Raw genomic sequence first — 12,312 nt, forward strand, 5'->3', positions numbered from 1 at the left:
GAAAGGCTAGTTTAAGAGCATGAACAATAACTGAAGCAAAAATGGGCCTGTATATGAAAAATGTAGTTATTCTTTATTTTGAATTAACCTTATTGTTTACACAACGTGCCAGATCAGCCTAAAATGGGTCTAGGAAATTTGTGGTCCAGTATGTGGGAAGTATCAGCTTGGTATGTTATATAAATTTAAGAATTTTGTGAAGTATGGATTCCTAATTTTTCTCTTACTGGCTTTGATTAGAATGGACAATGGAATAATAAAGTTTAATAACATTTACCCACATCTACCATTATAGCTTTTGATTAATACTGAGATATTTTCAATGTACTAACGCAAAACCAATTAAAATACCAGCTTTATCCCCACTGCTTTTCTATATATTTTGTCCATAAAGGAGCAAAATCAGTGATTATTGAAATATAATTTGTGCAAAGATAGGAAGGTAAAAGCATGCATGAGAAACCTGTTGCAAAATCTTCTCTATTTCATTAATCTTTGATTTACACACACACATTTTTATTAAAAGTGTTAAAATATTAAAAATTAATACCAATTAAAATAGAACAAAAATAAGAAAGAGAAAGGGAGAGTTAAAAGAAAAAGCTAAACATGCAAAAAAAATTCTCTTGGAAATTAGAAAAAAAAGGAAAAAATGTAAAATAAGGTAAAGGTCTGACTTCCAATCTTCTTCACAGCATTGAAGTTGTAAGTACAGTTATATTTTAACCTAAAGGTACATCTTGACTCTCATTTTATAATCTATCCTGTCTAATCATCAAATCCATAAATTACAAGTTCATTATTTTCCTTTTTTTTTGCAGTAGTCCATAAGGGATGTCCAGTCACTAATAAGTACGTGGATTCTTAAAAGTGTCTTCAAAGTTTTCCACTATAACCAGGAGGATTTCAGCATTTACAGCCTGAATGTGATTATGTTAAGGCTAACCGTATTGCCAGTTCCACATTGAAAGTTGTGAAATACTGTAGCATCAGAAAGTGCTTTGTGATATAAATTACAATTATTTTAAAATGTAATAGTGCCACCTGCTGTCCTTCTAACAACATTAGAATAACTGCAAAGAGGTTTGAAATAGAATGCAATTTTTGGCTCAAGAAATACAGATTTGTTCATGTGACAATGAAGCTCAGAGCTTTAGTTTCCCAGGTCAACCTATATCACAATAATTTTAATTAAAGTAAAAGTAAAAATATTGGATTATAACTATAAAACGGTCATACTCACTTTTTCACTGTTTTCAGTGGGCAGGCTGTGTTTTTCTGGCATAGATGTATATACACACATCTGTGTCTTCTGCAGTGCACAGTCTATATGTTATCCTTTCTTTGATTACATGTGCATCCCTCCCCAACAAGAATAGAGGTCAAACACATTTTAGCCATCAACTAGGTACACTTAATTTGTTAAATACCTTTAACTGTAAATTACAATACAAAACTTCAGTGTTTTTTTACTTTGTGAAAATGAACACCAAGAGTATTTAAACACCTGCCTACAGAGACATGGGGATTGAAATCTCCATATTTGCCATGAAGGAAAATATATGATCTTAGTCACTATAATTTGGTCTTTTGCTACAACATCATAACCTCGTAAGGAGCAACAAGGATCAAAATGGAGTAGATTGTGAGACATGGTTGCCTAGTTTCGTTGACTCATTGATGAAGAACTCTGTTTACTTTAGGTTGTACAGTTTTACCTGCCTTAAACACTACAGCGAGACCCAATTTCTTAGAATAAGTTTTAGGAGCAATATTCTAAATTAGGGTTGGGGTTAGGGCATATATCTTTGCTATAGCAATAGTCGGTCACTAAGACTGCAATCAACTGAGATATTGCCAGTTAAAATGTATAGGTTTTTTTCTGCATAACTTTAATTAAAAAATGGTTTCAAGACAATATGTTGTGACCAATGTGCATCAATGCCAACTTTGATACATGAGCATCTTTAGTACAGTATCAAGAATACAGAAAGCAGGAAATCAAACATATTAAATTGGCACAATTACCTCCAAGGAACAAAACTAGCTTTTTTTTAATAAACCAAATGAATATACTTATATATATAACATCTCCAGTGCTACAAAATTCGCTCAGCTTCTTACAAAACACAGTAATCTGACACTTTGGCAAACAACAACTCTGAAAACTATACACAGAAAAAACAGAGATAAAGTAGATTTATACAAGTGGAGCATTTTGGCAATTTAAAAGAAAAGTTACTTTTCTTATCATTAATTAAAAGTTAAACATACAGTAGTCAGTAAAGTTACTATAGAACTAACCTGAAACATATAAACACTTTTCAATTTCTAAAATAATATGGTCTTTTCATCTGAACTGTATTGATTGTTAATACTGGGCCAAATGCTACCAGGTTGTTTAAATACTTTAAAACAAATGTTAAAAGGTAGACTCTCCATAACCCTCACAAATTGTACACATTAAAATATGCTTATAAAATTATTTAAAATTTCAGCATTCTCAAGCTGCCAACCCTTAAGTCCTCTTTAATATGTACTTTACAAAAAAATTATGTTGCATTTATTCATTTTCAGAGGTTGGACTCTTCGTCTTTTCTTGTTCTCTTCCATCACTGGACATCCTATAGAAGAAACACAGAACCAATTATGGAAAACTTCACTTTGAATAACTTTGCAGACAAAAAGCCGTTTTGTGGGTTTCTGAAATGTGCTATATATAACTTGGTTTGTTTATAAAAGTGTGTCTGATTTATAAAATATAGATACAAATAAAACTGTACAAATAATGTTTCATTTCTGCTGTTAAGAGATACAGTAAGTAAGAAGTTATATAAAACAGAAGAAAATATTAAAATTATAGTAGGACAAATAAAATTATGACTTCTGGATTTTGTCTTCCCTTGCCTTGTGTGAAACAGATATTAATTTTCAGAGATAAAGTGAAAAAAGGGTGGAATCAAGATTCAAAATGCACATTTCACTAGAGTATTGCCTAGTTGGTCATATCTTCCAATCCAAAGCACTATCACAATCAGCAGCTTTCTAACTCGTCCACTTTCTAAAAACACTTTCTTGTTCATGAGTTGATTATGCATACTTTATAACTGCCTGAAGTTAAATATGTGCTGAGTAGCACATATTTTCATTATTTTTTTAGAACAGAAAATCTACTACTTACTTTTTCTTATTGCCAGACTCTAGCTTCTCTTTTTTTTCATCTGCGGTATCTCCGTTTTGTTGTGACTGGTTTGTATCTTGACTCTCAGAAGCACCATTCATTACCTTTGTGCCTTTAATGTTTTTTAAAAGAAAGCTTTATCAGCATGTTAAATTATACAAAAAACAACAACAGCTTGTTATACAACATCTATGCAAATAGGATTATTTTGAACCTTGATTTATCATTGTTCCACTGTGAAGGAAGGGGGGACATAAATTTTTCTTCAATTTCAGATACATTTTATAAGTAATGTCTAAAACCTGTACAGTGAAATGGAGGGTAATACATCTAACTTTGTAGTCAAGCTTGGGATGGTGTGCTGACTTGCAGGAAGAATCAGAATAAATCCCCTGCCCTATACAATTTTTCTAGTTTGAGCTGAATGATATTGAGCACAAAGTTGGACCCAATTTAATTATGTCCCAACTTGTTATTTATTGTATTATTTATAGTAATATACTCTAAGATGCTTGCTATTCCCCACAGGTAGTTCTTGACTTATTATCTTCATTTAACAAAAGTATGATGTTACCATAGCCTCAAAGTTATAACCGTTGCATGACCTTGTGGTTATGTGATCACAATTTTGGCACTTGCAACCAGCTTGCATTTTACAATGGTTGCAGTACCTTGTCTACGTGATTGTGATTTGTGACCTTCCTGATGGATTCCAGCAAGAAAAAGATAATTTGGGAAACCATATTTGTTTAATGACTGTGGTGATTTGCTTAATGACTACAGTAAAAATGGGCATAAAGGCAAGTCACATCATGATTTGCTTAATGACTGCATCATTTAGTCACCAAATTTCCAATCCAATTCTGATTATAAGTTTAGGGCTGCGTGTATTTTTGTGTCATTGTGTTAGATGGGGAGGGGACAATGGCCCTTTTTATGACCTGTGGACTTCAACCCCCAGAATTCCAGATCCAGCCATGCTGGCTCAGGAATTCTGAAACTTGAAATCCACATGTCATAAAGGGACCATCATTCCCCACCTCTGTGTTAGATTATTCCCGAGAACCTTCCAGTCTTACATTCTACAATTCCATGGATAGAATGAGGGAAAGTTCTGAGTAATCAGTCCTGACCCTTTGTGTAGCTATGGCTTTGTGAACTGGGTATACAAGAATAGTTTGCTGATTCCAAAATCTGATTTGCAAAGCCTAAAAACCACAATATCATACATATATGTGTATGTGTGTGTACATTTCACTATTAAATGTTTTTTTTAACATTCAAATGCTTTACGTCTTCCCCAAAATTTAATGAGGTAAGAGTGTTTACATTCTGATTTTCAATATAAATGTGGTTTTATATTAAATTCAGAGCTCTCAAATTGACATATAAAAGATCGTATGTATCACAGTTGGGGCAGTGAACATAATACATTTTTAGTGAATTGCACAGACCTGTTTGTTCTTTGTCTTTTTCAGATTTCTTGTTTGATCCTTTCTTCCACTGTTCTTTGGTTTTGTTTGCTTCTTCATGCTGTTTTTGCTCAGCTAGTGACTTATTTAGTACTTGTGAAAGAACGGAATCACCTTCCCCAACAAGAAACATAGTCTTGAATTTGTTATAGAGCATAGTGGATTTTTCCATTATAATCTGGCTAACCTTAAACTTTCGTATCTAAAACGATATTTGGGGGGGGGGAGAAGAATGCATTTATAAATGAGAGTACAATATGTAGCTGTTCAAAGCCATATTTTCTGAACATAGTTTGTAATGGATAAACCAATGGACCAACTATTGTACTAAATTTTTATTTTAATGCATGAAAAATTTAAGATTTTAATCAAAATTCATAAAAGGTTGTTATTTTTAATTAGCTACTGATCTTACTTTTTTGAGTGTGGAAATCATTTCTGCATGCTTCTGAGCTTGTTGCATTGTTACTTGAAGTGATGCAAGTTCATCCAAAGCCTCAATGCATCTGTTCACATCCTATTATAACAAGATCCGAAGGCTTCATTTCTTAGGGGGAAAAAACTCACTATTGCTTCATATCAATTAGGTAAAACATAATTAAATGCGTGCCTGGGTTTAATCTAATTTTATAGGAGAAACAGTTAAATGGTTTATTATTCACTGAAGTTTTAAAATATAATTCTATTTTGCTGTTATTTTAATATTTGTAAAGTGCCTGAAGTCTGTGAGAACTGTAGTAGTAATAGATTGCATAAATAAATAAGCAAGCTGCTCTAAAATGGAACTGAAATCATCGTATGAAAAAGGTGGAACAAATTATATACTAACTAAATAGCTTTGTGATAAAATTTGCAAAATTTGTTTTTTAAAACTCATTACAAAATACTTGGAGTCAATACAACATACATACAAGATGGTCAATCTGGAGTGAATTCTTTATTTCTGCATGTATCTTTTGAAGCCGAGAATCCATTGATGTCTCTAAATGTTAAAACAAAATAAGGTTATTAAAAGATAAGTGTTTTGAACATTTTAAAGTAAATGCCAGAATGTATTTCAAAAGGGATGAACCAATAAAATTATTTGAACTATACTCAAAAGTAATTTTGTTAAAAAGTTTTAAACATATGGCTGAAGCATAGGGAATGCTATTTGCTCCTTTATAGGGAAAATAAAACCTTTAATAAAATCGATTGTTCAAAGCAACACTACTTATGTTGTCTACATATAGAAGAAAGAATAATAAGTAGATAACCAAGGCTATATTAGAGGTTGCCCAAGAGTATAATAATAAAGATCCTGCAATGTTATTTTATATCTCACTTTTTCTTTGGGATCTAATGCAGAATACATATCATTCTCTTCTTGCAATATTTTACTACAGCAAGAACTGGGGAAGTAGGTTCAGCCGAGAGGTGCTAATTACCTGAAGGTGGACTGGCCCCTAGCTCTTTGAAAGCTCAGTCTACAAAGCACAGCAAACATTGCACAACATTATACAATAGACATACAGGGACAGCAAATCTTGATGACTATTCCAGTTTTCATGACATAAAGCAATTTTTTCCTACTAGTCAGGCAGAAATTAAGAAATGGAAATGGCATTTGCACATTCAGGATGAAAAAAAGTAGCAAAATCCCTATATGATTTCATTCAAAAGGTTAATATTGTACAAAAACATTTTAAGAATTGGAAAATAAGCTTTGACCACTGACCTCGTTTTTTCTCTATCTTCTTACTTTCTGGCTTCTTGCCTTCTTCTCTATTCTGCCTATCCAAAATATTCAATTTAATTTAGACTACATACTCAAAGAATAAAATGAGTACAATGTCATGCTAATCATTACAGAGTAAATAATTAACTTGAATTAATGACTGATTTTTGTTTCAGAAAGAATGTAAGACATGACATACATCAAATTGGGCGGTTTCATATCATTTTGTACAAAACCTGAAGCATTACATTGAGTTGCAAATGGCTATTGCATTTTTGCTTTTCTCAGTCCAACCCAGCTCAGAGTTATTGTAGGTAAAAACAGGAAAGGGAGCACCACAAATAACATCTTGCACTCCTAAATGAAAAGGCACTGTACAAACCTAATAAAAACTTTGTTTCTCCAGTGCTGCCACTATCTCAGTAAATGTTTCTAACATTATCTCAGGATGAGATAATTAATGTAGTATAATAAAAGTAGATCAGAACTGCAGGATATGAAGCCTTTGCCTGCAAACAGCCTTTGAAATCTTTGTGTTGTATCCAGAAATCTCCCAAAAATATTACTAATTTGAAATTTTTATGTGCCAGAAGGGAGAATTATTAAATACTGAAAAGTAGATCAAATAACTATTTTTAAATGTTAATTAAACCAAGTTTTTAACAATATTAAATCCTAAAATTGGGACTAGGCTAGTGCTTCCTGATAATAATTAAGGTTACCCATCACTCTTATCACAGAATAAATTCTACATTTTTGTCACCTGAGTCTCAGTTTTGAAATGGATATGAAACAAATAAAAACATTTTGTAAGACCAATTTGAAAAGGGTCATGAACAAGAATTCAGTAATAGGGATGATTTTTTAAAAATTAAACAATAAACAGGCAGACTGCAAAAATGCTCAATAATTGCTTCTATAGTTTGGTGTGGATATTTTGAAAATTCATTAATGAAAAATAATTATTTTGGAGATTTTTAATGACCCTTTGATAAAATAAACAAAAGGCTTATTTCATGTTCCCATTGTTTCCTATTATGGAATACCAAGAGGAATGAAAAATCTTATTTACTTCAAAACAAAATGTTAGAACATTTTGGATGCTGTTTCAACTCTCTAGTAACTAGTCTCATTTGGCTTTCTGGTTTGACTGCAGTGTTCTTTTATCAGTTTCATAAGGAAAAATTGAGATTTGCCTACTGGTGTTTTTATGTAAATCTTAGGTAAAATCAATTAGCTGTTCTTCATTTTCTTCTGGTATGGCAGAATGGTTAAGATGGAATTAGGGAGAATCCCTTCAACTGGGTAACTTTGAGTTAATCTTTCTCTCTCAGTCCAATATATCTCACAGAATTGTGGCCAGATTCTAGAGAAGATTTTGCTATATTATATTTCTTGAGAAAGACAGATAAATAAAAGAAAAAGTTATAAAGCTAACTAATAAAACATTGAATTATACAGTACATGGTTCTTGTTGAATTAATGAACCGCTCCTATAGCCTTGGAATTAAATACTCCTTGCAAAACCATAAACAGAAAAACTTGTGAAAATAAGGTCATTAATCATATAACCATTCAATGTCTATAAATCTAAATGCCTGCTATACTCACGATTCTTCTTCCATTTGTTCTTCCTGTTTACGTTTCCTTTCTGCTATTTCACGTTCATGCTGGCCTTTTATAACGTTTCTTCTATGAGACCCTTGAACATTTCTTCCTTTTTTCTTCTTTTTCATTTTAATTTAAACAGGAATGAAAGATTTTAGTTGTTGAAACAACTGTCTATTCTAATTTTACGTCAGGTAACAATTTTACATCCTGAAGAAAAATTCCATCATTTTTAAGAAAAGTGACATGTAATCCACTTTCCATTGCACTTCTCCACTGCATTTTTAAAATTTCATAACCCCTACGAAACCCTGTTGTATTTGAAACTGAATTATACTTTCAACAAAATGAAAAGAAACAACTGAGCCACAACTACAGGAATATTTCATGGTAATTTAGCTTTCATAGTGCTACTAGATGAAAGACAAGTTATAGCTGATATTAGAATGAGAAGCATCTTAAGAAAAGGCAGAATAAAAATGTAATATAAATGTGATAATAATTGTATCAATCTTTATATTTTTAAAGCCAAACACTATTAACATAGAATTCAATACCCCTATTAATATCATCTTACTGTAGGAGATTACTAGGAAGAGCCTGAGGGCAAGATCAAATGCATCAGTCTGGAGTTCCTAAGCCCCCCAAAAGAGACCTAAGTCCAGCCCCACCTCCTGAAGTCCACTGACTCTTATCTGCCGCCAACTTGCCTTTACTGTTAGTAGATTCGATTCTTATATAGGCTGCATAGAATAATTATCAGTGCTTTTGAACTCTAGTCTGGCTCCTGGTTTCTTGTGCCTGACATTATTTAATAAACAAAGCTCAATTGCTATGCAATATATAAAGGAATTATTTCTGTATCTGAAATTAAAGAAATAAAATTTATATACTTTATTCCCTTCTTGTTCTTCTCCATCGTCTTCGGTATCAGAGGCAGATGCTGATCCCACTTTAGTAGTATTTTTCCTTTTCATGTCAGTGTCTTTTTTATTTTCCTTTTTATCTGGGTCTTTTCGAATTTTGTCTTCCTCCTTTTGACTCTCGTCATCTTTTCTCTGCTGTTTTTTGGATGGTTTCTCTTCAACACTCTTTCTCTTACCCTTATCTTCCTCATGAATACTAAAATATATCAAATCAAAACAAATATGAGCTTTATTTTCAAATTTAAAAATTACATTAAAGATTTTAAAAAAACAAATATCCCTTTAGTTCTGAGTGTGCTAAAAAGTACTATCTCTTGATATAAAAACATTTACTTAAAAGAAAGTTGATATCAAACATTGAAGAGAGAGTGAAATCTTTGGCAGTTCAATAAACAAACAACTGAATGGAAAATCCAAGTGCTTGAAGTCATGTTCTTCAAAATTTCAGCCTGATATATGCTGCATACACTTTACTTTAGGTATTCTAGGCTATCTAGTTTAATGAAAACTATTGTACTTGTTTAAGACAATGATTCTGTTTATCTGTAGAGTTTAAAGAGATTCTCTTTGTGATTGCACTTATGATTCTGGACCTTCTGGAATGAGTTTTCAAATTCTCTGCTCTAAGTATCTATTTGAAAGAGATGAAACCCTCTGAAATCAGCCATTCACAAAGTAGAAGGAACAGATACTTGTCAGAAAAAATAACCACCCACGTTTTATGAGGGGAACATCTATTTTAATGGGAAAAGAGAATCCTTACTGATACAATCCTCTTTTAATCCAAGTCCTACAATGCCTCTTCAAACCATTATCCCAGCATTTATTTGTTATCATCTATAAGTGTAAGAAGATTTTGATGCCCACCTGGACTAATAAGTGATAGGTCTAGAACCTAAATAAGAAAAATGCTCACGTCATAGTCCCCATCTTTTGACTCATTTCTTTCAGGACTACTATAGTAGCATTTTAAGAAATGTATGCCTTCAGATTTTTTTGTGGTAAAATAACATCTTTATTCTTGTTTCACTGTTCCATTTGGGATTTTATTTTACCATGGTAATTTAAGAATTTTTGCACTATTTTTAAGTTGGCTATTTAATTATGACATAGTGAGTGCTCTTTTTTAAAAAGTACAAAAGTTCACAATTCTAATAGGAGATTTCTGAACCAGAAAGAACTTGCAAAATATACTGGAAATAACTGAACTTAGTTAGAAGTCTGGTTGCTGTATTACATGAGATGGGAATTCCTCAAAAGCAGATCCACGTAAATATGGCAAAACTCAAATCTAGATACAAATAAGTACATGGGTAACCCCAGGGAGACTATGGCACGTTGGCTTTAGATTTTTCAAGGATCTACGAAATAAATCTGTAATACCAGCATTTGGAATCAGTCAAATACGAAAGCAGCGGTTCGAATTTCTAACCAACAAAGCTTGTCCAGAATGCTTTCATGCTACTAAAAGTTACTGAGAAGTCTAAAAGAATGCTTAAGGTCACAATCTATATGAAAATTTCATGGGATTATTTCTCTACATGTTAGAAGGAAATAGTGGATAAAAGTGAATTATACATCTTTTGTAACAATATGCATTTCAGCCTCATTAAAGCAGTTAAATCTAGATCCACTGCATAGAATTCTATATAATATCTACAATTAAACGTGGTATACAGTATTCCTGTCTCTACAGAACAGCAACATTTAAAAATAAAACGTACCTGTCACCCTCTGGAGGACAGTGTGGTTTTATCAATTTGGGTCTCCCTCTTGGTTTTGGAACTTTCATTTCAGTAGCTAGTGTCATTTAAAAATGATTTAATTAATTGTATTAACTTTCAATAACAATATTTGTACAAAGATGGAATTTAACCATTAATAAGTTAATAAAGTTTTTTGCATTAGTATCTCATAAACATAATTTTATTTAAAATGCAATTTCTTCATTAGAATAATTCCTATTAGAAGACAATTTTTCAAAATGTATTTTAAACCAAGATGTTTAAAAAACAAAGCAAACTAATAATGAATTAAAGGTAGACCAAACTGTTGTTACTCTTCTTGTATAACATAAAGATAACTATTAATACATGGATATGTAAAATTGTCAGATACAATATCTGGCTCTTACAATATCAAGCTACATGTACATTTTCTTCAAGTTTTAAATTCTAGGCTTTTTTTCTCCTGCCTATCTGAGTCAACACATTTTCTGCTTTTTGTTTCCTGTCAGAGATCTCAGTTCAATATTTATGTAATAAACAGATTACGGATTCTCACCACACAGCTTTAGCTCTTGCAGGAATCTAGTGAAATAAAAATACTGTATAGTTTTACGAACTAAGGAAGACATGTCAAACCCGCAGCCCACAGGCTGCAGATGGCCCTGGATACTTAGCAATGCGGCCCCACAAGACCCCCCCAAATAAGGGAAGTTTGTTATTTATATACATTAATTGTATATTTTATATGTGGCCCAAGACAATTCCTCTTCCTTCAATGCAGTCCATTTAATTTAATTCAATTTAATTTTTAAAATCCAATATGAAAAAGCCTTGTGATTTTTTTTCAATCACATTATTTGCTTTGCAAATAAATTCACAAATGTTTATTATCAAGCAATACTAAGGAACAGACTATAATGCCTAGCAGAATGCATGTATCAAAATTTCTGTTGCCTCCCTTCCCTTTTAAGAATGCTTTACGTGTTATTAACTTACCAGCTGGCCTTCCTCTTTTAGGGCTAGCTTTTGGAGCTGTAATTGTTGCTGTTGCTCCTGTCACCATCGCTGCCGCTTCTTCCACTTCTGCCTGTTTTTCAGCCTGTATTAAAATAATTTATTTACATAAACCTGATCAAATTATACTACTGGTTCCAAATGGCAAACTATTTAACTAATTACTATTTAACTAACTTATATTTCTTTTGAACTTTGGAAAATGCTAACAAAATAAATAAAATGCTAACGAAAGGTAAAATCCACTAGGGAGGGCTTTTCCAAACATGTCAATAGAAATAAAATGATAATGGAAGCGCTAGGTTCATCACTTACTTCAGAGGACAGACATTTCATAAAAGACCAAGAAAAATCAGAATACAATTTTGTCTCTGCATTTACATCCAAAAGAAGGCAGTTTTGAGCAGCACAGATTGGGAATGAATACAACAGGGGAGCAGACAGATCAGTAAAAATACGGTAACGGACTATTTGTCTAACCTCTTCAAGATTCCAGATGAAATTCATTCTAGAATTCTGAAGAAATGGTAGAAGAGCTGTCAGATATCTTTAAAGAGTTAAGAACTGCGGAAATGGCCAAAGAACTGAGAACAGCAAATGGGGTCCCTTATTTCAAGAAAGGAAAAGACAATTCCAGTAATCCTAAGAAAGATATTGGAGCAAGTAA

At 32.3% G+C, this 12,312-nt stretch overlaps 1 protein-coding gene across 1 annotated transcript in view; it reads right to left on the minus strand.

Moving 5' to 3' along the window:
- Nucleotides 1-1,890: 1,890 nt before the first annotated feature.
- Nucleotides 1,891-12,312, minus strand: part of PSIP1 (PC4 and SFRS1 interacting protein 1) — a 29,107-nt gene continuing 18,685 nt past the window's right edge. The window contains exons 7-16 of the mRNA XM_015820039.1: nucleotides 11,628-11,730; nucleotides 10,629-10,704; nucleotides 8,872-9,100; nucleotides 7,982-8,097; nucleotides 6,371-6,426; nucleotides 5,565-5,635; nucleotides 5,069-5,170; nucleotides 4,636-4,855; nucleotides 3,182-3,293; nucleotides 1,891-2,624 (exon numbers count right to left, since the gene is read on the minus strand). Of these exons, the coding sequence (XP_015675525.1) occupies nucleotides 2,564-2,624; nucleotides 3,182-3,293; nucleotides 4,636-4,855; nucleotides 5,069-5,170; nucleotides 5,565-5,635; nucleotides 6,371-6,426; nucleotides 7,982-8,097; nucleotides 8,872-9,100; nucleotides 10,629-10,704; nucleotides 11,628-11,730 (1,146 nt within the window). The 3' untranslated portion in view covers nucleotides 1,891-2,563. The remainder of the gene's footprint in view (nucleotides 2,625-3,181; nucleotides 3,294-4,635; nucleotides 4,856-5,068; nucleotides 5,171-5,564; nucleotides 5,636-6,370; nucleotides 6,427-7,981; nucleotides 8,098-8,871; nucleotides 9,101-10,628; nucleotides 10,705-11,627; nucleotides 11,731-12,312) is intronic.

Source organism: Protobothrops mucrosquamatus, unplaced genomic scaffold (assembly GCF_001527695.2).
Source record: "Protobothrops mucrosquamatus isolate PMUCROS unplaced genomic scaffold, P.Mucros_1.0 scaffold1045, whole genome shotgun sequence".
NCBI lineage: Eukaryota > Metazoa > Chordata > Lepidosauria > Squamata > Viperidae > Protobothrops > Protobothrops mucrosquamatus.